Source organism: Bombus vosnesenskii, unplaced genomic scaffold, assembly GCF_011952255.1.
Source record: "Bombus vosnesenskii isolate JDL3184/JDL3185 unplaced genomic scaffold, Bvos_JDL3184-5_v1.1 scf7180000014842, whole genome shotgun sequence".
Lineage (NCBI taxonomy): Eukaryota > Metazoa > Arthropoda > Insecta > Hymenoptera > Apidae > Bombus > Bombus vosnesenskii.
In genome coordinates, this window is record NW_022883678.1 from 1 (window position 1) to 24,324 (window position 24,324).

General features: G+C 33.6%; 3 protein-coding genes and 2 long non-coding RNA genes across 6 annotated transcripts; 2 read left to right on the forward strand and 3 right to left on the reverse strand.

Annotated features, from left to right (window-relative positions):
• The first annotated feature begins 685 nt into the window (after nucleotides 1-685).
• LOC117240688 (protein odd-skipped-like) lies at nucleotides 686-3,245 on the forward strand. The gene is made up of 2 exons (XM_033506725.1): nucleotides 686-920; nucleotides 1,984-3,245. The coding sequence occupies exons 1-2, from the start codon at nucleotides 891-893 to the stop codon at nucleotides 2,518-2,520; spliced, it is 567 nt and encodes a 188-aa protein (XP_033362616.1). The 5' UTR covers nucleotides 686-890; the 3' UTR covers nucleotides 2,521-3,245.
• A 2,211-nt stretch (nucleotides 3,246-5,456) lies between these two features.
• Nucleotides 5,457-6,327, reverse strand: LOC117240685 (adrenodoxin-like protein 2, mitochondrial). Its single transcript, XM_033506723.1, has 3 exons — nucleotides 6,304-6,327; nucleotides 6,007-6,139; nucleotides 5,457-5,639 (listed from the first exon to the last, which is right to left on the reverse strand). Exons 2-3 carry the CDS (start codon nucleotides 6,108-6,110, stop codon nucleotides 5,549-5,551), a joined length of 195 nt encoding a protein of 64 aa, XP_033362614.1. The 5' UTR covers nucleotides 6,111-6,139; nucleotides 6,304-6,327; the 3' UTR covers nucleotides 5,457-5,548.
• A 43-nt stretch (nucleotides 6,328-6,370) lies between these two features.
• Nucleotides 6,371-7,227, reverse strand: LOC117240687. 2 transcript variants are annotated; one of them, XR_004494768.1, is made up of 3 exons: nucleotides 6,976-7,227; nucleotides 6,832-6,878; nucleotides 6,371-6,416 (listed from the first exon to the last, which is right to left on the reverse strand). It is a non-coding gene; the product is annotated as an uncharacterized LOC117240687 (long non-coding RNA). The 2 variants fall into 2 exon arrangements; XR_004494767.1 differs by lacking the exon at nucleotides 6,371-6,416 and adding an exon at nucleotides 6,688-6,701.
• An 897-nt stretch (nucleotides 7,228-8,124) lies between these two features.
• Nucleotides 8,125-14,568, forward strand: LOC117240686 (survival motor neuron protein-like). Its single transcript, XM_033506724.1, has 7 exons — nucleotides 8,125-8,162; nucleotides 8,352-8,532; nucleotides 8,658-8,752; nucleotides 13,458-13,480; nucleotides 13,868-14,165; nucleotides 14,286-14,365; nucleotides 14,434-14,568. The coding sequence occupies exons 1-7, from the start codon at nucleotides 8,134-8,136 to the stop codon at nucleotides 14,490-14,492; spliced, it is 765 nt and encodes a 254-aa protein (XP_033362615.1). The 5' UTR covers nucleotides 8,125-8,133; the 3' UTR covers nucleotides 14,493-14,568.
• A 2,056-nt stretch (nucleotides 14,569-16,624) lies between these two features.
• Nucleotides 16,625-17,835, reverse strand: LOC117240684. Its single transcript, XR_004494766.1, has 5 exons — nucleotides 17,760-17,835; nucleotides 17,388-17,671; nucleotides 17,043-17,211; nucleotides 16,873-16,984; nucleotides 16,625-16,659 (listed from the first exon to the last, which is right to left on the reverse strand). It is a non-coding gene; the product is annotated as an uncharacterized LOC117240684 (long non-coding RNA).
• Nucleotides 17,836-24,324: the final 6,489 nt, after the last annotated feature.

The window sequence follows — 24,324 nt, forward strand, 5'->3', positions numbered from 1 at the left end:
AAAACTGCGTTTTAATAAATTTGACGCAATAGAAATTATGATAGACTACAACGTTTTTTTAATTATATCATAAAATTTATTTATTTTTTTTTAATGTCATGTTAGAAACTTCAAATACTGTCCAAAACTTCGAACGTAATCGTTTTAGAAATTTGTAAATTACTTAACGACCAAAAATATTGAATTCTCTATTGCCTGAAGATAGATTCTCTATAATTTAAGTAATTTATTCGTCGAGAATTGATATATAAAGACTTAAATAATAAATTAATTGAAAAATAATTTGCGACTAGTATTGAAAATTTCAATGAAAAGCATGTGTATATAGTTTACGCTTCGAGAATTATATGTATTGAGAATATGTATTTGCGCTGATTCTTTGTCCCGCTTGTTATGGCATACGTGTTATAATGATCCTCTAACAATGCTTTCAGGTATGATATTGTATACATTCATCCAGTTTCATTCGACGCCGGTGTCACGTAAAATGGATACTTGGGTTGCGAGAGAAAAGAAAGCTGAGTCGTAGCCCAACTATTAATTCTCTTTTATCGAACTTTATTATGACTTTGGCACTTACAGTAGAATAACGTTGAACAGAAAAAGGGGTGTTGTACAAGAACAGCAACTAGAACGAGAACTCCCCGGGCTGGATGAAGTCTCGGCTTATATACACCTTGGCTTGGGGATGTTGGGGGGTTTGGTGTGGATTCCAAGGAGTCCGAAAGTCGGGGTTGGGGCCTTATCTCTGATGGGGACTAAGATGCGTCGCGGCGTTGGCGTCCGACAGTCGGGAGTCGATGTCTTTTCTCTGAGAGGTAATTGGTGTCACACCGGCAATCGTTACGTCGGTTTTCATAGGCCTTGGCATCGTGTTTTGTGGATGCGCAATGGTCCATAACGTCTTCGTGTGGCAGAGGGTAGGAACATATCGCTATTAAAAAAGAAAACGAACACGTTCAAACACGTCTAAATCATCTTTTATGTGTATTTTACTCGGAAATCATTTTATCGTGAAATTTTGTTTTCAGAGTTACCATAATTTATCTGGTAGAGTTCATAAAAATTTTTCTGAAATCAATTGCAAGCTTTTAGGAAACCAGGATTTTTCACATTTTTAAGAAGCGTTATAATTATATTGCTGATCTTTATTTTATTCGTGCGGAATTGAAAAGTACGCAAATGGCGCAAAATGCATAAAATGCGCTAAAATATACGTATATAAGAAAACAAATCTCGATTAAAATTTTCTTTCTTTGATTATGTTCGTAAAACTACAAACTTGTATAAAAATACGCATTCTAGTTATAAGTGTTAAAACATTCGATCTAGTCCTTATCACATTCATGAAAACCTCCATTTAACCATTCGTTGTATCAACGAACATTCATATGCAAAACTTACCACCTACCACATCCTCCGCGTATTAATATAATCCCCTTTTATAAATTATACACTTTAGAGTGGACTGGGTGGGTCAGAGTGATATAAGCTTACAAGTTCTCGAGGAGTTCTACCGAAGTTACATTTACGTTTGCATAATTTCACCGAAAAAGATACTCTGTAGAATGACAGGTTCGTTTGTTTATGTGATCCGCGATCGCAACTATTTCAAGGGGATTTTATAAATAACCATACACACGATATGCAGTGTATTTTCGTATTCTCGTTTATTTTTGGGAGATTTGTAAAACTGTTGAACAAAATAATTGAGTAACGATTATATTTGCTGAGAAAAAGTCTTTTTCTCTGTACCCCTCCTTCTACGTCAAGCATGTAGTATTGACAATAAGATTGACAATGGCTGAAAGTAATCCAAAAGAGTTTTCACCATGGTTATCGGTAACGAAAAAGATTTGAATCATCTTTAATACTTATTCGTAACTAGAAGCATTTCAACTAAAATGTAAATTCTTATATTATAACTTTTTTAATTTGTTATGGCCCCTGACTACAACCTAACCTATCATTCTTATTTCGTAGGAGAAGACGAATGCCGTGAAGGTGTTAGCGCGCGAACAGTGCGAAGCGGCGGTACAGCTGCAGCGTCAGCAGCAGCTGCAACAGCACCAGAACCAGCCCCAGCTACAACAGCAACAACAACTACGTGGCCCGTTAACCATCCACCATGCTGGCTGCCCAACGAAAGTCGGGCCCGTGACGAACCAACTAAATACCAACCACGCAACGCACGGCCGAGCTGCACAGTACCAACACTATCATCACCATCATCATCATCGACACGTGTCAATGTCTCCACCGCCCTTGTTGCTCTCATCGCCAGCTCCGATCGCGGCGACGCACAATCATCTGAACGTGAGCGGACACAGAAACGTGGTTACGCCACCGGATACACCAGCAGATAGATCGCCACCGAGTCTTGGAAATAAGCTAAATAGATCGCAGCATTTGCCACGGGAAGCAACCGGCAGCGTCAGTTCTGGTCTTCCGGCTGCCACATTGGATCTAAGTAGCGCAGCAACCACCAATAGTCCGCATGAATTGTCCACGTTAGTTTAGAAATTTGGTCCGAACATTATATCTTCACATAGGATTGGAGGTTAATAGTTGATAGTTAATTTACACATCGATCTTTTTATTTGTAAATTGGGTCGTGGTTTAGAGTTGGTTTGTAAAAATTCGGTCCTAATTGTTAAATGATGAATATTGATTAAGAATAATAGGCATTGATGTACCAATCTTTTTTTAGCTTATATACTTGAGCACACGCATTGGAGATTTCACTTTTATTCAGTGAAACAGCAACTTCATTACTCGCTTATTCAATACGGCAATTGCATATATTTCATGGACATTTTAACAATGTTTTGAATAATTTCTAACGGTACAATTGTGATGAAGTGAAAAAAATCGTGATAAGAAACAGAGAGAAAAGTTGCTCGTTAATGAATATTGACCAGAAATAAAGTAATTTCTAAAGAATATCCCGAAGACGTCGTAGATATTACGAAAGGAATGATTAATTTATACCCGCGTGTATCTTGCCATTACCATACTATTATTATTATTAATATTGTTAGTAGTACTCGATTACATTATTATTAATATTAATATTATTGCCTTATTATTATTAATGTTATGGAACCTCTAGTCCTAGGTTACTTTCTCTGCCACGAAAGGATAAGATTTTCGAATTTTTGACTATTACGTGTAATTCAAGTTTTCCTGTTGCGCATGCGCAGTAGAAAGAAAGTTAGCGGAACTCAAATCTCGAACTATAGAGAGTTGAAGAGTAGTAAAAGTAAAAAAGCACGAATAACATTTGTATTTGTGCTGGATTAAGTTTGATAATTGAAAATTGAGTTTGATGATAACATTTTTTTCGTATTCGCTTTGGTAAATATTAGGTTTATTTAAAATTGAACAAAGCATTTTATGTTTTTCAAATACGGTACATAATCGTAATATCGAATTTTGTAAACTGATAGTAAGAAACTCTATAATTCGAGACTGGAACTTTGATCAAGTTCACATTGAACGTAAACTGACTTAATTTTGTTATTTAAGCGTGTATACTATACGTGTTTGTTCCTTCTTCTCTTGTGCGCAGGCTATAGCTTAATTACTTCCAATAAACACAGTTATATCGAATCAATGACCGATACAAATTTAGATATTAGGATTATTTAAACAAGAGATTAAAAACTAAACAGTATTGTTTTTATACTGCATATGTACATATGCAATATGAACGACAGTTTGTGTAATAATATGTACCCCTCTTCTTAGTTTACTTTTGTATATTTTGCGACATTTGATATTAATTTTATGAGGAACGTACTTACACTTTATCTTTGTAATTAAATGTGAAATGAAAGAAAAGAAATGACATGAGAAAAGGAAATTCGATGTATGAGTATATACGAATTGACGGAATTAAAATTTAACGCTATATTTAAATAGAAGACGTGAAATATCTTGTCACCTTAAAATAACTTGATCATTCCTATTCTTTTACATAAAAACACTTTTCGACTGTAACTTAAGAAACATGTCTGCTAACGTGAAACGTGCCAGAAAAAATTAACAACTTCCATTAAATTGGCAAATTTCTCATTAATATCGCAAAACTCGCGTTTACAAAGATCAGATCAGTGTACATAATATACAAAACAAATGCAGAATATATAAATATAGCACATACGTTCTGAATTATATTCGAATTGGGCAGGGTAACCAAGTGAAAATATGTAAATTTCACGATGTGTAATGTACACTTTATCGAACTTGTAAGTAGTGTAGAAATAGAATATTTTACACGTAACAAAATATACAAACGACAATACACAAGTTAAATTATTTGTTAGATCCATGTATAACAAGCATAGTACAAAAGTGTTTTAGCTTTATGTACTGGTAATTATGAGAAATACCAACTTAATAGATGTATTTGGTATGTGCCTAGTTAAGAAAACAATAAGTTATTCTGAACAGATAAAGCATTTAGTAGCTTGTGAAGTATGAATTTTCGAAAACGTAAGTATTTTATATCTAAGTAGTTAAGAAACGCGAGCAAAGGAAATCAAACAAAGGAACAAAGTTTTTTTGTTTAAAAATATTTAATTTGTTGTTCTATTATCCGAGGTTAGAAGCGATAATGTACAAAATCTGAATAAATAAGATTCTTCAATATTATTGAATTTTAATTCTAGGGTAAAGCAATATATCCGCATATTTTATTTATATACAATATGTATAAATAATGATGTGATTTGACTAATTTTGTTGAAAGAATATTTGTACTTTTTACGTAAAACTTCAGTCTTTTACAAACTTTCTTGTAATTAATAAACCAGTAAACACAATATTAATAAAATCTATTAAAATTATAAACAAACTCATAAGTTTTAATTTTAGTCCTTAAAGGTTTAAATATTTTGCTCCAATGTCGAGACATTTGTTTTAATCCAAAACATTACTATACTGAATCGATAATGTTGCATGTGCCACGAAAATGATGATAGTGTCAGATAACTTGTTGTGAAACGGAAAAGCATTGCATGTACATTTCTGTTGTTTTGTTGACCATGAGTTTGATGATCTTTTAAACTTGCCCATAGCTAAGAAATCAAACAGTATATCTAAACGAAATTAATTTCAAATTATTTTTTAGGTTCTAAGCTTTTATCTAATCTTTCAGAAGTTGCAAAATTTATTCCACAAGAGTCTTTTTTATCATAACCAAGTACACATCTTAAAACCATTTAAGTCTTCCTTAGTAATTTCTTCTTATCTTTAATAGTAACGAAAATAATTTAGATGAACGTTTTAAAATTGACACCCTGTATATTAAAAATAAAAGATATATTTTCTTCATAATTGGATAGGCTTTTTACAATGGCAATGTACAAATATCAAAATTGCAATTATACTATAACATATGTATATATATAAGCTTCACATTTAAACACAAGATTCTTTATTATATTTTTTAATACCAATATTTTAATAATTATAACAAGGGTTTTTTTAACAAGAGATGTATAACATTGTATACAAATTTTCAAAAACCTATAGATAATTTCAGTTATGCTCTTGCATCATTAATTGTTGATGGAACTCTTACCTCAATTCCATCTAGTTCCTTAGACATTACTGTTTGACAGCCTAGCCGTGACCTGAAATTAAATATTATATAACTGAATATGTCAATAAATATATTTATTGCTATACAAATTAATACTAATACACAATAAGATTTCTATTTATCCATTTGAAAATCAACATTGTAAATATGCTAATTCAAACATAGATTTGTAATGATTATAGGGTCGTAAATAAAAAACTATGAAAATTTATTATAATTTCAGTTTCGTAGTATTCAGAGATAGCGATTTGAAATTCTACACTGAGATGCAGATTTCGAAGTACCCAATACTAACCTGTTTTTACATAAATTTAAATAGAAAAATTCACTTTATAAAATATTAAAAGGTAATAGAATTAATAATGTGAATGATTTGATACTGATTATTATGAACTAACGTATCTGTTAATTCATATGCTAAATCCAACATGTCTAATTCTTCATCTGTTGGTTTGTCAGGAAGTGCATCATAAACTTCTTTCGAAAATATTAAATGGCACATACTACAAGTTAATGTTCCTTCACAAGCACCTATATCAATTATATTTTAATATTACAACATACTTATATAATAAAGTATCAAAAGTTAAAAATAATAAGAATATTAAACGTGATAAAAATTAAAATTTTCAAATATTTTCTACCTCAAAATTATTTATTTTAAATTAAGTAAATTATGCTTCTTTAAAACATACCATATCCATCTAAATCAATTTCATTATTTACTACTATGTCTAATATAGTATCTCCAACTTTCCCATTTGCTTTGATTCTCTCTCCACTTGCTTTAACAAACGTTATATTTACTCTGAAAATAATATTTATGAAAGATAAAAATTATCTCAATATAATTATTTTCTTTATTTTTTGTGTTTCTTCAATTAATCTTCTCTTAATTATACCTTAATTATATGTATCACTTATGATAATAGAAATAATTTAAAAATAAGATATACTTGTCTTAATAATACATAAATAAAATTCGTATATCATATATTTATAACAGTGTTATATTTTTAGTTGTTCACTGTCAATGTTGTACTTATTAATACTATTCTATTAATACTATGTTATTTTTCTAGATGTTATACTCCTACAAAGAGAAAAATTTCTTAGACATTATTATTAGCATTATTATTTTGACACCAATTTTATATTGGAAGGTAAGTACCGAAATTCTATTAAAAAAAGAAGGAAAGCACAAGAAAATTTGTATCACTTACTCTTGTTTTTCTGAAAGTGGTTGCGTGGTCGATATTCCTCTTGTTGCCTGCAAAAAGGGCAACGTTGTGTTGCTTGTATATTTTGAATAATTTGATGCAATACCGAGAATTGATCTCGAAAATTTTTGTAAGTGATTTACTAACGCCATTCCACTGTCATAAATATCATGAGTATGGGACACCCTGACCGAACACCAGATAAGTATTGCGGAAAATATCAATTGGAGATCAATTGTACTTTGTACAAAAACTTCCACGGCATTCTTCGGCTGCTATACTGGGACGTTCCCTTACTGTGATAGGTTATAAAACGATTCCTAACACAAGTGACGTATCTCTACCGGACACGTGCTCTTCGGGCCACACGTTTTATGATACAAGACCAGCAAAATGATCAATGTGTAATTTTACATATCTTACATTTTTTTCCAAATGAAATATTGTTTTTATTAAACGTTTAAAACCTCAGGCAACATTTATTTCATCTGATTTCAGTTTTACAAATATATATCTATATTACATATCTGTATAAATTACGGTCTGGTTATATCAAACAGGGACCGACACTCGCTAGGGAAAACTGCCCAAAAATTGAATCGTAAAAACCAATATGAAAGACAACAAATTTCTCGTTCTGCGGAACAAATAGAAATGAGCAGAGTATCTTTATCTTTATCTTTATCTGAGACATTCAAAGCGTATCACGCATACGCTAAACATGAAGAAAACTTTCTTGTCTTCCATGTTCATTTTTCCCTTTCCTTTTCCGAACGGTTTCTTCTATATTTATTTATATGTTCGTGATTGATGCTATTGACAACATACAACTAAGGGGAAATACGAATAGTAATAGATATATGTGTAATTCATTATGCAATTTTATAGAATTAAATCTTATTTATCTTCAGATATAAAAACTATATTTACCAGCTGAAACACTAACGCATATGCAGTATAATATAATCTACTTAACAATCTCGTTTTAGTTATAATATGTGATTAATTCTTTTGCTATTTCGCTATAAACAGTTTCTTGTGCATACAATATTTTTTATAGTATTCTAATATATTGTTAGATATTGTAAAGAAAGTAAAATACAGTTATTGAAGTTTGGGAACATTCAATGTTAACCTTGCTTCAATAATCTTTCGAATGAATGGGGAATAGATTTTTAGTATTATAGTTGGTATAATGTCATCATTGTTTACAATGTGTTAGAGTTAAAGAAATGAGACAAATTAATATTTCAGAAGCAAATTCAATATTTAAATGATGTTATTTTAAAATGGCAGATGATATGAATGTTCTTTTTATACGAGGAAATGGAAACGTATGTATGGTAATGGAAACGTAATGGTTTTATCATAATTTTAGTACAAGATCTTAGCATAATAGTAATTAACAGTATCCATTACCTTTTGGTCAATTTTTGAAAAATAACATATATGATAATTTGCAATAGTTTGATAATAAAATACTTGTATCAATATTAATAACGTATAATTTGCTATCTCAAAAGGATACAGACACAGCCAATGATAATGTTTGGGGATAGTGCATTAATAGAAGCATATGATAAAGCAATAAATTTAGCAAAAGAAGAAGTTATCAAGCGAATGGGAATGGATGTTGGAAATTCTCAACCGAAAGAAAACCTACAAAATCTTAAGCAGCCTAAACACGCAAGTAAATTACACAAGGTTGTGATTTTGATAGAATAATACAAATTTGATACAGAATATTATTAAATATATTGATTAAGAAGCAAATTATTTTATTTTGCTATTTACTTATATTTATTTGTATACACATCTTTTCTCTATAGAAATGGATCATAGGAGCACCTTATCGTGCAATATACTCAGAGGATGGAGAAATTTATGAAGCTATAATATCAAAAATTTATGAAAACAATGGCACGTGTTGAAATGGTTACCACTTCTAAGAAAACTCTACATCCGGTCTTTTTAGTTTTCTCAAGCACTGAAGCCATCGACAGCGTGTAGACAAAAGACTGCGACGAAGTCAGGCCATAAACAGTAGACAGGCGACGTTGGCTTCGGGGTTTTTCAGTTATTAGGTAACACAGCTAGCGTGCGGATCTGGACCAGCTCAAATTGTATTTTTACTTATTACACTTCTATTTAAATATATTTTCTACCTTACAATTTATCCGCGTATTTTCTCTGTTTACACACCGAATAACCTCAACAGGTTATGGGCCCAGGGCTGTAAATTGCAAGGTAGCAACGTGAAATGAATAAATTGTTAATGTGTTGTGCTTAGTAAAATAAGGGATAGTGCTAAAATGGAATCAGCAAGTGCGAAGGTCGAGATGTTACGCGGCGAAGAAAATTGGCTCCAGTGGCGTTTTGTTATGCGTACACTTTTGGAGGAAGATGACGACCTGATCAACGTGTGTGAAGAGAATTTGTGTCATCCAGGTAACAGCGCGGAGAAAGAAATCGCTCGTGGAAGATTTTTGAAAGCAGATCGATTAGCGAGAAAATTAATCGTGACCTCAGTAGGAAAGAAACCGTTGGATCTTCTTTTATGTTGCACGACAGCACATCAAATGTGGAAAAAGCTGAATACAGTATATGACATGAAGTCATGAGGATGAGAATTTAAATATGGTCCAGAAGCAGTGCTTCGATTTTAAATGGGAAGAATCTGAAAATGTCTCTTACAGCCTATCAAAGTTGGAACTCATAGCGGCGAAGATGAAAGTCCTTGGGAGTGAAATTGACGACAAAATGCTGATAACACACATTTTATCGGTGTTACCAAACAAATTCGATCATTTTCACAGTGCGTGGGATTCCGTGGAAGAAGAAAAGAAGACCTTAGACAGGCTTAGTACCAGGCTGATGACGGAAGAAATTAGATGGAAGAAAGACGACCAGGAAACATCGGTAGCACTGGTAACAAAAGGTAATAATTATAAAAGGGAACAGCAGAAGCAGTCAAGTAAACGTGAATACGAGAAACAAGGACCAAGTTGCTTTAACTGTGGAAAAGTTGGCCATCTAAAGAAGGATTGCTTTAGATGCTTTATATGCAAAAGGAAAGGCCACACCAGCAAAAACTGTTTGAAAAATAACAGAAGAAGCAACAATAGAGACAACCAGGAACCTAGAAACCAAAATCGGGATCACAGCGGAATTGGTGTATTAGGAAGTACCTCAGCGATACAAACGGCAAACGCTGATGTTTGGATAATCGACTCAGGGGCTACGGATCACATGACAGGACGACGGGAATGGTTCAGCGTTTTCGAAGAATTCGATAACACGGTGAAGATAGAGATCGGCGATGGTCCGTTCATGGATGCGTGCGGCAAAGGAAAAATCAGAGCAGAGACTTTTGTGGACGGCAAATGGGTAACATGTACAATGAACGATGTTCTATACGTACCAGGTATGAAAAGAAATCTATTTTCGATTAGATCTGTCGCAAGAAGGGGCATAGATTTTTGTATTTCAAAGGAAGGTACCAATTGCATATTTTTACAAAATCAGAAAATAATAGCAAGAGGTTCTGTTATCGGAAATTTGTATAAAGTAGATATGCGAGTTATCATACCGTCAGTTTGTAATTTTGGCAATAGAGCGGAGTCAAACGCGGACACATTGCAATTATAGCACGAACGGCTATGTCATCAGAACATCAGACATGTTAAAGAATTCTTAAAGAATTCAAATATGAAAGTTGTAGAGGATAATAACTTTTTCTGTGAAGGTTGCGCGTACGGGAAACGGCATAGATCGAGTTTTCACGAGAAAATCAATCGGGCGACTAAACCTCGCGAAATTATTTATACGGATGTATGTGGACCTATGGAAGTCGAGTCATTAGGCAAGAAACTGTATTTTCTGACATTTAAAGATGATTTTTCAAAATTCACAAAGATTTACTTCTTACGACGTAAGTCAGAAGTAATGGAAAAACTAAAAACCTTTTGCCTAGAAGTTGAAAATCAATTTAAGGATAAAATTAAAGAAATTCATAGTGATGGAGGGAAAGAATTCCAAAATAAAGAAGTCAAAGACTTTTTAAGAAGTCAGGGAATTAGGCACACGATTAACGTCCCATACACTCCTGAACAGAATGGTGTCGCAGAAAGGGAAAATAGAACAATAGTAGAGGCAGGTCGGTCGATGCTATATTCGAAACCAAATCTACCGCTGTTCTTGTGGGCCGAAGCCATGAACACAGCAGTACATGTCATAAATAAGACGGGGCCGACAAGACAAGATAAGAAAACACCATATGAACTGTGGTACGGGAAACCGCCGAATTTAGAAAAGATTAGGGTTTTCGGTACTGAGTGCTTTGCTCACATACCTGCGGAGAAAAGGACAAAACTTGACAAAAAGGCTAACAAAGGATATTTGGTAGGCTATTTAGATGACGAACGGGGGTATCGAGTGTACGTGCCAACAGTAAAAAATGTAATATTAAGCCGTGACGTAATATTTAAGCCTGAACTAGAAAATGCGAAATTCGTAAAATTAATTTTACAGAAAATTGTCGAGCGCGAAGATGTGAGTGCGCAGAGCGATAGAGCATGTACGTATGAAAGTGCAGAGAGTGAACATGAAAAACAACCTCATGGAACTAGCGACAATGTGAGACAATTGAGAGATAGAGATAAGATCAAACGAACCGATTTTTATGGTAACCCAGTAACGTACGTGGCGGAAGAATTACCGGTGGATTTTAATGAAGCGATGAGATCCGAAAAGAAAGAGTTATGGGAAACAGCTATGAATGATGAAATGAAATCGCACCATGAAAATAAGACGTGGATACTTGTAGAAAAACCTAAAGATCAGAAGGTACTTAGCAATAGGTGGGGTTTAACGATAAAGCTAAATCCGGACAACTCGGAACGATACAAAGCGCGACTTGTAATAAAAGGGTGTTCACAGAAAGAAGGCATAGATTATAAGGAAACATACAGTCCCGTTGCTCGGTTTGACACAATTAGATTAATGCTCAGTATTGCAGCCAAAAATAATTTACACCTCGGACAGTTCGACATTAAAACCGCATTCTTATACGGAAGTCTGAAAGAAGATATTTATATGAAACAACCAAAAGGTTATGATGATGGTACAAATCGGGTTTGTAAATTGCTAAAAAGCCTATATGGCTTAAAGCAGTCTCCAAGATGTTGGACGGAAAGTTTCACAAAATTTATCTCGAACTTAAAATTTTATCAGAATAACGCAGATCCTTGTTTTTATATTTATACAAAAGACGACAAATTAATGTTGATGACCATATACGTAGACGATGGACTGGTAGCAGCTTCAGACGAATCTTTAATTGATAAAGTCTTCGATGATTTAAATAAAGAATTCAAAATTACGAGTTCGAAAGAAGTAAAGAGTTTTCTTGAACTTGAAATTAATAGGTTAGAAGATGGTTCAATATTCATTCATCAGAGTAGGTATATCGAAAACATATTGGAAAAATTTAATATGAATGAGGCAAACAGTGTTTCTACACCTATCGAGACTAATTGGAACGAAAGTAACATAGGCGATAATGATTGTAACGCACCATACAGAGAAGCCGTAGGGAACTTAATGTTTTTACAAACCGTAAGTAGGCCAGATATTAGTTTTGCAATAAACATAGCGGCGAGACACTTAGAGAATCCAAACCAGTATCAATGGAAATTAGTCAAACGAATTTTGCGCTACATAAAAGGGACCGCAGACATGGGACTCTTATATACAAAAGCAGGCAGTCTCGAAACCTTTAGCGACGCCGACTATGCAGGCGACAAAGAAACAAAAAAGTCGACATCAGGCGTTGTATGTAAGTATGCGAATGCGGCCATCACATGGCAATGTAAGCGACAACAATGTATAGCTCTATCTACGACCGAAGCTGAATATGTCAGTGCAGCCTCAGGAGCGAAAGAAATTATGTGGCTAAAGAAAATATTTCTTGAATGTAAATTAGAGATCCTTAAGTATATGCTATGTGTAGACAATACTAGTGCCGTGAAATTAATTAAGAATCCAGAATTCCATCAAAGAAGTAAGCATATTGACATAAGATATCATTTCTTGCGAGATTTATACAATAGAGGCGAAATTGATATAACGATACATGATCTGTTTAGTCTTCTAGTTTTTTTTTTTTTTTTTTGTGTAATAAATTAATTTGTATGGAAAAGAGAAAGGCGGCTGGCAAATGTACTTGAGAAGGCATTGACAAATTAATTTTCAGATATTTACGACAAGAGTTAGAAAATATTAAGAGATAATTTGTAAATTTGAGATAATTGTTTGTAGGGATGTAGAGTTTTAGGGAGGGTGTTGAAGTTCACTTCTAAGAAAACTCTACATCTGGTTTTTTTTAGTTTTCTCAAGCACTGAAGCCATCGACAGCGTGTAGACAAAAGACTGCGACGAAGTCAGGCCATAAACAGTAGACAGGCGACGTTGGCTTCGGGGTTTTTCAGTTATTAGGTAACACAGCTAGCGTGCGGATCTGGACCAGCTCAAATTGTATTTTTACTTATTACACTTCTATTTAAATATATTTTCTACCTTACAATTTATCCACGTGTTTTCTCTGTTTACACACCGAATAACCTCAACAGCCCGTGTGTTGTAAAATTTGTAGGTAATACCTTTAGCATGATGGTTATGTCAATTAAGAAATGTACTAAAAATACATATATATATGAAGTAAAGGCTTTCGCATAGTCTATCACAGTGTCATTCAGCAGGTCCTTAACTGGGCAGGAGCACCTGTCAATGTCTATGGGGAGACCCGTGGGATATAGGGTCATGAACCATAAACATGCATATTACTTATTGTTCATTATTAGCTGCTTGGAATATAATTCTCCTCATTAGACGAGTGATTATTACTACATATATCAAGGCAAACATTTATACATATACATTTATGCACGGGAAATTCTAATACATTGCCTGTAAGGACAGTAAACGAATGGCACTCAGTCATTCTATTAAATGACAAAAATTTCTTTTACTCTGTGTTTAGGCTATGGTAATACACAGAAAGTCGAGTTGAGTTCTCTTTTAGAATCAGAAGGTTTGCAAAGTCAAATAGCACAACAAAAGAAAGCTTTGGAAGAGAAATTCAATGAAGAGAACGATGAGACTTGTGAGACTAATTTTTCTACAAATGTAAATTCGGAAAAATATAATGTAGAAAAAATGGATTGTGACTCTGAAGAAGCAAATGCGTATAAACATCACTTCATACCGGGACCATCTTTCAATTCGATGACTGATATAATGTCACCTGCACCTCCTTTACCACCACAATTAATGGCCAAGTAAGTACAATTTAAAAATTCTAATGGAATGCTGAATACTTCTAATATTAATAAGTAATTTGGAATAAGTTTAACATTTTATTTGGAAAAAAAATACGAAATTTTAATAAAATGTACTAGATTACCAGATAATGATACAGGCGCACTTTCAAGTATGTTGATGTCATGGTATATTAGTGGTTACATGGTATATTACACAGGTAATTATTTCATATAAGTATTTTATTGTATATTAAATTTTCAATGGACTATGTTATTTCTTTTGTAGGTTATTATCATGGTTTGAAACAAGCAAGAAACAATCAAGAGAACAGGAAGAACTGTTGATTATATCAATTTTTTCAATAACAATATAACAATAATATAAGATATAATAAAATATAAAACTCATTGTATTTATTTACTTCAATTATTTGAAATAAAGAACGGCTTTATTTTCATATAAGACTTTAAGACTTTTTTAAAAATAATTACTAAGATAAGAAAACATAAAAAACATATTTTTGATAAAATACACTCACATATATATGTCGGGTTATCATTAGGATTTAAGGCGCGTAATGATCCTTCGTTTGAATTAGCCATTGTTTTACGAAACAGAGAATATATTTACACGAATAAACAAGATTTTACAAAATATTATGAATAATGAGTTTAATAAATAATAAGATTAACAAACGATAAGTTTAACTAATAATTAGATTAAAGATTAATAAGTTTAACGAACAATAAGAGGAACGAATAATTAGCCATTGTTTTACGAAACAGAGATTATATTTACGCGAATATACAAGATTTTACAAAATATTATGAATATTGAGTTTAATGAATGATAAGATTAACAAATGATAAGTTTAACTAATGATTAGATTAAAGAATAATAAGTTTAACGAATAATAAGAGTAACGAATAATATGTTTTACGAATAATAAATCTAACGAATAATGAATTTAATTAACGCTATTAACAATGTTCCTGGGTTCAAACGAATCCACGGTCAACGGGATAACTTTTTACTATGCGTAGAATAATTTTAAACACAAAAAAATACGATTGCTAAGACACTCGGTAAATTGCTCGATGTATCACTTCCCAAGGCGATCACACGAATGAATATCTGATGAAAATCTTTTTCGCTATACGACTGCATTTGTTTGTTATATGCTCGCTGGAAACATCGAGAAGGTTCCAATCGTTGTTGCTAGGCAATTTCTGTCAAAAGTTTGTTGTATACTCTTTGGAAACATCGAGAAAGATTCAAACGCCGTTGCTAGACAGTTTCTGTCTGGAGATTGATTCCTAATACAACGTGTGTCCCATTATATCGACATCTCTAAAGTACAATTCTATGTGATTTCTAGGGAGAACAATACAACCGATCCACACCTTCGTCAGGCAAAACGTTTATCCCGTGACCGTGGCTACGTTCGGCGACCAGTTGTCACCTCGAACCCACTTTCGCTTTCACAAATATCAAACAATTACAAATGACAATTGCTTAATTACAGTTATGATAAAATCTAGGCTAAAGCATTAGAAGGCTTCCTCAAAATTGCAAAGGGAAGGCTCCGGTTTTCCTTTCATCTCCGACATATATAATACAAGGATATAATACAACCGAACATTTTAAACTTAGCCTATAGCGCGTGCGCGCACACACGCGCACACACATGACACACATGACACACATGCGCGCATACACACATGCACACACATGCGAATGATTTCTCGAACGATAATGCATTTATTTATATTTTTCAATATCTGTCCTTACGATTGCGTATTTATTTGTTCCACGTATCATATTTATCTATTTGCATAACTGTAGGTGACCTTTTTTTAACAATTTTGCTAATATTTCATAACTTTTTAATTCATATTTCAAAGTGGTAACAGGTGTTTCTTTCTTTTCAAGTCTCCTCCATATCGGGCTTATTTCTAGTAGCCACGCTTGCTTACAAAGCAATTTTATATCTGCACAAGAATATCTTTCAGTACATTTTACTATGTGGTTTACAATATCTGTATTTTCTAATAAGTGGTTGCTAAGGTATAATTTGAATATACCAAGTCGAGCAACTTCATTGGGTTATGATACGTATATTTGCTTTTCGAGACGCCTGAGTAAAGCTGCATCGATGCCCCTAATAACATATTTACAATAAATATTATCGTTCTATTATACTAATAATAATGAAGGAATACTTCAAACAACACAATAACATATTTGGAATTTGGAGAAATATTACGATATTTTCTACTTAGAAAACATTGAAATAACGTGATATACGTACCAAAGGGAATTAGTTGTAGCTAGAAGAACTACATTAGAATTCTCATTAGACACTAATCCATCCAATCTAGAAAGAAGTTCTGATCCGAATCTCTTTGCAGGTTCAGACAATATACAGTCTCCTTTATTTGTGGCGATCCAGTCAATCTCGTCGATAAAAATAATTGTCGGCGAATGACTATAGGCAAGTTCAAATAAAACCTGTTCAGTTTAACAAATGTATTATTCATTAAATATTATATTCGAAATTCCTTAGATTCATTGCCTCATCACGAATATGATATCATTTCGTTTTCCAAACAACTATTCTATTTATATATAAATGACGAAAAATAAAATCAAATCTTTTTATACCTAGAATCTCTCCTTCATAGACAAAGGAACAAAGAAACTTACATAGACAAAGCAACTTACACGTATATACTTCTCGGAATCGCCTCTCCATTTGCTGACCAATGAGCTGGCAGTTATGTTAAAAAGGTGCAATGGCATTCTGTCGCGACTGCCTTCGCTAACTTCGTTTTCCCTGTTTTGTATATTTCTTGTAAACACGTACAGAAATGAAAAGAATACGAGTATCTTACCTGTACCAGGTGGGCCGTACAGCAAAATACCTTTCCAGGGGGAAAACGGGCCAGCAAAAAAGATAGGATACTTAAGGGGATACACAACGGCTTCCTTAACAGCGGTTTTACATTCCTCTGGGCCTATAACGTCATCCCAATGTACATTTAATTTGCTTACTATGATCTCCTGTGATGATACAAAGATAAAATGGCGTCTTCTCTATATTAAGTAAGTGTTACGTAATTTGATATTTGAAGCGTTACTGAAATCACGTCATCGTCGATATACGTTGGACGGTTTATCGACGGGAATTTTATCGTTTAAAAGCTTTACGATATGTATATTAATCGAAAAGAACTTACGCATGAGATGTCCTCAGCCTCGTAATTCCGGATTATCTGAATAAAGCTTTTCAATGCATTTCAATATCTTCGATTGCATGGATTGTTCCATTGGGACGTTAAATAGCTCTTCTGATGAGCGTCCATCACTCTCATTGGGGAATATTGACGTCACTGTCATTGCGAGATTAATATGATTCGTATTGTCATCAGTTATCTTCTGCTGTAGATTCGTCTCTTTCACAGGCTCACTTCTCGCTTGTTTACTAACAGATTGGGCTTTTGTCTCAATACTTCTACAAACACTGGATCATATTGTAATACGTTGAATACGTTGAATACGTTGAATACGTTGAATACCGTTTAATATCGTTAAATAATTTAAATTCTTACGTTTTGCTTGCATTTGTCACTTCCCTCGTCATTTCCCTTCCAGTTATTTTCTTACACAATATAGGATATTTTTGAAATTTCATCTTGTAATAATTTCCATACTCTGCAACGATAATTTCCAAATCGATGTTGTCGCAAACCCGATGTTCGGGAGATAGACGAGCTTCCCGGAATAATACATCGCTAACGTCTATATACATAAAAAAATGTAGTTTTTAATTAATTATAGTTTTTAACTAATTAAAAATATTTTTCGCAATGACTGAACACTATAAGATAACCATCAAACAACGGTTTTATCTCTAGGTAAGACAGGCAAAAGAATGTATTTACTATATAAATCCTCGAAGATAATTTCTTGTCTTTTGCTTTTTAATTTCCAATTTTTAGATGGATAAGAATAATTTGAATTTATACTTCATATATTTGTTTATAACTAGTTAATCTACATTATCGATTGAGTTATTCTTAACTACTGAATTACCGATGTCGAATTTTTAAATTTGGTTTCGCCTTCTCTTTCCATGATGTCCACTGATTTCTATTTCGATTGGTCACTGACACTATTCAAAAGAATTGGAACTAGGAATATATTTTAATTATAATATACTCACCCATTGTGTTCCAAATAATCACATACAAGGTATAATATGTTCCGATGACGTTCCGAAATACGACTCTCCTCCTAATATAATTATTTTTTAATTACAATAATATAAGGTTTTTCATGGAATTTTTTGTTACATTTGCGAATTCAACGAGTTACACATGATTTTTCATGAAACACGAACGTTAAAAATATTTGATACAGCCTAATTATAAAAATTGTTAGAAGCAAATGTCATAGATACTATGTGCGAGTATCGCATGAAACGAACAGCTATTAAGAGAACTGCAGCAATATTACAAATCAAATAACAAAACACACTCGTCTGTGACGTGGAAATTCTAAAATCTAAAATCTAGCATATTCCTTACCTTTTTTCGCAGATTATAAAATATCTTATTCATACTACCTTGCATCGATAAATCACCGTTCATAGTGACACTTTCAAATCGCCTATCGTTTCTCAATGGATACGAGAATTTCCGTTTATTACTTTAAAAACAACCCGTCCATTGCGTTTCTCTTAAAAAATTCTTTCAGCTCTGTTGAAAACCGAGCATCAAACAAGAGACAAACGATTTGTTGTCATGGAAATGTTTGGTTCACACATAAGCAACGCACAAATATAATGATAGAATAGCTGAGTGTGTGTACTGTATAGTAAGATGGATGCAACATGGAAATAGAAAGAGAACACCATGTATAGATACTTCCTGTCCTTGTTTAATCAGGCATGCACACTAGTGGACACTGACGCTGCTCGTATACCGCTGTTACGTATTTCCTGTACAAGTGCGCGTCATTAGACAAGGACGGAACATCCTCTCTCTACTTCTCTATCGCGTTTTTAGTTCGCTCACGCGCTCTGTACTTATATCTATTATATTTCCACCATAAGCAGCGGCCGTGCAGTAACTTACAAAAGTTCCGAACGGTTCCATCCTGGGCGGACGGTTAATTGCGTTCGGTACTTCGAGGCAGGAAGGTGAGTACAGAATCGCTCCTCTTAGTACTCTTATTAGAAGTGTTATCATCGAATATAAGTTTTTTCAATAAATTCTTATCGTTTTACAATCTTTCTAGAATACAATGGCGTCAGCAATCGATCATTTTCGCGAATTTATTGTAAATTAATTGGGGGAATATCTGGAGTTCTTTATCGGTTTCGACTGTAAAATCAGCAACTATTCGAATTTTTCATTCATAATTGTGACATTTTCGACTCTTCCGTTGCCAAGACCCTCTTGAGAGATTTTTGGCACGTTCCATCACCCTTGTTAAACGAGGGCACATTGGTGGATATATTGATTTTAAAAACCAATACGTGTACGAGATTTATTATCTCACTGGGACAAAGAAATCCGTTTTATTCGCGAATTTTCCGTGTTTCTTCTTAATTTTCATGAGTGTCTGGCGCGGAGCATTATTTGAATGAACTTTTCATCGTTCAGATTATATTTCGTTTAAAAAGATTGAAATTGATGTCGAGAAGAAATGAAACAAGGTGCTCGGGCATTCTTTCGTTTCCCGGGGAAAGAGAAATATGAAAAAAAACGGTCGTTCTTCCTTCTGCCATTTTCGTCCATTACCAAAATGGCATGACCCAAGTGTCCCGGGCCCTGAATCAATCAAGCGAATTTTGAATAATTTTTGAATAATATCCAGTTAATAATTTGTGAAACAAATTAATTTCATTTTATTATTGGAAACAAATTAGTTGGATTTTTCTTTCTTTAGCAGTTTTTGCCAGAGTTGACCTGACGTGCTACTTCAGTTTCCATCTTCGCTTCTCGAAACTTCCAACGTCCTTGGTGTTGGAGTCTCCTTGCCCAGGTGAGTACATAGCTTCTAGATACTCGTCGCTGTTCATCCTTACGAGCCTCTCGCGCTTTAGCTGTCAATTGTTATCGTTAAAGGAAGAGAAGCTCGCGACAGATGTTATCGAACAAATCGTTTATTCTCGAAAAGTTCGAACTTGTTCGTTGCGTTTGAATATATATGGACGGACGCCATTTTTCATGACATCATCATGATTTGTCATGTCGTGAGTATAGCTTTTGACTACCATATGTTTGTGATTTATGTGAAATTTGACCACTATACTGTGATAGAATAATATTTCCAATGAATTATAAATATTTTACATTGTGAATTATAAATATTTGTTACAAATTATATCGTACTTGAGATGAAAATGAACCATATATCCGCTTATGGAATATGAGGTAGTAAATCATTCGAAACATAATAACGATTAATTAAGCACATATACAATAACGTTTACGAATGAATATTGCGAATTATTGTATGGCTTTAATGCGGTATTTAATGTTTTGATTGCGGTCTTTGAAATGGTATCATAGGTGCTGATATAATATCGCGCGAAAAAGGAAAGACCAGTGGTTAATATTGCAGGTGCACCAGTGCGTTGCGCTCGTCGAGGGTGGTTTTGACGCTGGTGCCGAGGAAAGGCGTAGAACGTGTTCGATCGACCCGCGAACGTAGCCTGTGCTCATACTGCGACAGAGTTCGTTTCAGTTAGGCTCAGTCGCTGTTTGTCCGTCGACAGCGTATAGTCGCGTCGGCCTACGATTCCTTTTTTCTTCTTGTTTCTTGCGAACTCTCTCGCAACAGCCGTTTTATACGTACGCCGCCAGTATATCGCGTGATCATCGTTCCCGTTGCTTCCCTTACCCTCTCACGTCCTTCGAAGGAGACCTCCCTTTGGTTTTTCCTTGTTTGGAGGGAATTCATCGCTCGAACACATGGACTGCGAAGCACGAGGGTTGATCGAGGCATCAGCGTGATGTACTTTTCAGGTTTCATATTTTCTCTATGATACTTTCTAAGGAGAATTTGGAAGATACACATTTTTAGGAAATAAAGGTTTTTATGGAGTCATCGATAAGTTAGAATTTAATTAACTCTCTTATAACAGGTATTCCAATTTTTTAATGTATAAATTTAGTTTCCTCTATGGTGTTAGAGAACATAATGCGGGCATTTTATGATATAACGAATATATTCGTATATATTTTAGTTTATTCATTCGTCAAATTTCCCTAGTAGGCCGGCCTGCAGCTCACATGCAGCACTTAGTAAAAATTTGTTTTGTTAGAGGTTGGCCATTCTTCTTGCTATAAAAATATCGTGAAGTCATATCATATGATAAAGCACCTTCTGAAAGCTAGATGCTCGATAACGAGCCTAATGATTCTCGGTAGTTTGTAATGTCAAACTTTGAATTGGCGAGAGCGCTCTGCTGTCAAACCGCCGTCCAGCGGCGACCACATTCTTTAACCACGTTCAAGGGGTATATCACGCTACAGAAACCATCAAAGGGTTTGCAAGTTAGTTGCCTTTTAGAAGTGGGGCAGTTGGTTGTTACATGTCATCCGTAGTTGCTGGCTGTTCTCCTTAGTCGCCATACATCATAGAGACGCCAGTTATAGTCGCCAGTTGTCCTTGCTAATGGTTGCTTGTTGTCGCTAGTTAGTTCTCGTTATCGTTATGTATTCCATCAATCACGTGAAATTTAACGTATGGGATTTTATTCTTCTTTATTCTTTCTGTAGGGAGATTTTTTAAGACGAGGAAAATATAGAATATTTCAAGACGACGGTAAGTTTTGAATTTAAATAACAATTTTATGATACAACAAAGTGGAAAAACGATTTAATTTTATAAAGTTTAAGGTAATTTTTTAAAAAACTTCGAATTTAAAAGATTCAAATAGATATCTTAAACGTAATTAAACCCTCCATATCGTAAGAAATTAAATGAAATTGCGCAAGAAAGTTAATACATTTAATGTATTATTTTAAACATTTGTTTAAAAACATTTATTTAAAATTTAAGTGTAGGCGTTGACGCGCGCGCGCCATTCGAAGCATTTCGTTACATCTGCGGTAAAAGTTGTAACTACGAAGAAGCTTAACACATGGTGCGTCTCAAGACGACAGTAAAAAGTATTAAGAGATTTTTCGAGATTTTTTCTTTTAAGTTTCCAAGTACTTTTTCTATTTAACTTCTTTTTTTTTTGCATTTTCTCACAATATTCGACAAATAGAGACGAAATATGACAGTTCTTAGTTCGGGGATTTATTGGTTCGAAAGTTACTTCAAAAGTGTTTCTGGAGTTTGTGCGGTTAATACTTTTAAACTACTGAGTACGACTTATTCCGTATGGCTGGACAAATCTTTGTTGATACTGTAAGCGTAACTGGTCCGGATATTGTCTTGTGGAGATAGAAAAATACACGAAGTATTGATTGAACTACATATTTTTTTAATTCTTTTTTCATTCTTTTAGTTCTTCATATATTGATAATAGAACGATATTCCACTACTTTGAGCACAATATAGTAATGCTTAAATAAATAATAAAATTTACGCATTTCGTCTTCATGCGTCGATAAGAAAATGCAAAAAAAGTTAAAGAAAGATGATGCGTAGATGCGAAGTTTAGTCAGCAATAATATTTAAAACCTCTAAAATATATTGTACACATTTATTTGCAAATAAGCTCAACGAAATTAAACTGTAACTGTGTTTCCAATAATGTCTTCGATGTATTGCTCGCCATTATGTCGGATTAACAACTCTAAGTGATCGACCTTAATCACTAAATGGCGGCCGTGATTCAGTGGTATAGCTTTACATATGACGGACATCGCAGGCGCTTATAAGACGTCTATTGTGAAACGTTTCCAATAGCACCGTTTATGTGATGGTGAAATCTGAATATATATATATATATCGCTGAAATATATATCGCTTATCACTTGAGTCTGACACGATCGTTTTTAAATAGAATCACAATTTTTTATTCTTTACAAAATCAGTCTATAAAGATTATGTGCAAATAAAATAGATAAATAGATAAATGGTTGTACAAACTTATAAAACAGATATTACAAGTATATCTAAATAAATGATATATTTATAAATTGTAATATTTGATCTAAAGTTTAAATAAATAAAAGAGATACTCGTGACTTACAATAAAAGTATTTTTTTTTCAATTTTTAAACAAAGCAAAAGTGGATAACAATTTTTCAAAATGTAAAAACCAACACAATGGTTGGTTTCTTTAATTAATCAATAACGCTTAAAGTTAATTAATGTCCAGAGTGGTTTGTACATTTTGTATTTGCCCGTATTTCAACGTTCGATGTGTAAATAGAACTTGATGCCTGAAATATCGAAAAAATAATTAAATCCGATCGTTCCGTCGAATTTGCAAATTGTATACTCGTGTAAAATCGAGTGCGCTTGTGTATGCTGATACGAAATGTGGTAGTATATTTTTCTTTTTTCGATTATCGTTATCACTTTTTGTGTGGAAAAATTAATTCCGTGAAATGGAAGTGCAATCAATACGGTTTATTACGAAATAATAGCACAACGACGGTACATATTGGTATTGACGTCAGCTTCACAAAATTTCTCGAGTATCGCAGTCGACTATTTGGGTTAAGAATTCATTTTCAAGGTTCTACAAGCACGAGTATCTTATGGATATGAAATTTTCAGTGTACATTTTAATAACCATATTTCATATTGCATGCTGCGGTCCAAGAAAAATCCGCAGTTAATATTCTGCTAATCCCTGCTGCTTTTAAAGACCATAAGTAAGGTCCGTAAGGTCATCCGTAAGGTTTAAAAGATTTCGAGTAGATTTGTATTACGTATTTTATCTTCTAATTTTTAAAGAGAGGGTCGTGTTTAATTAATTGAAAATGACGAAACTGTAATGGGACATTATTATCAAATATTAAACGTGGTTCCATTGGGTACTTTTATGGTCTTTGTGAGATATATATGCATTATACGTTGCTATTAGCAACGCGTAGCGATGAACGATGGAGAGCAGTACCTTCGTTATCTCGTCTCGGTTGTGTACATATCAGTAATACACAGTACTCGTACTAAATATCTTACAAATTCCATACAGAT

Bases quoted from the DNA above. Each gene is read 5' to 3' on its own strand.
- LOC117240688 (XM_033506725.1), top strand. From the start codon at position 891: ATGGTCCATAACGTCTTCGTGTGGCAGAGG. The intron at 921-1,983 runs GTAGGAACATAT...CTTATTTCGTAG, and splicing joins ACGTCTTCGTGTGGCAGAGG to GAGAAGACGAATGCCGTGAA.
- LOC117240685 (XM_033506723.1), bottom strand. From the start codon at position 6,110: ATGTGCCATTTAATATTTTCGAAAGAAGTTTATGATGCACTTCCTGAC. The intron at 5,640-6,006 runs GTTAGTTCATAA...ATTTAATTTCAG, and splicing joins GCATATGAATTAACAGATAC to GTCACGGCTAGGCTGTCAAA.
- LOC117240686 (XM_033506724.1), top strand. From the start codon at position 8,134: ATGTTCTTTTTATACGAGGAAATGGAAAC. The intron at 8,533-8,657 runs GTTGTGATTTTG...TTTTCTCTATAG, and splicing joins ACGCAAGTAAATTACACAAG to AAATGGATCATAGGAGCACC. The intron at 8,753-13,457 runs GTGTTGAAATGG...TAACCTCAACAG, and splicing joins ATTTATGAAAACAATGGCAC to CCCGTGTGTTGTAAAATTTG.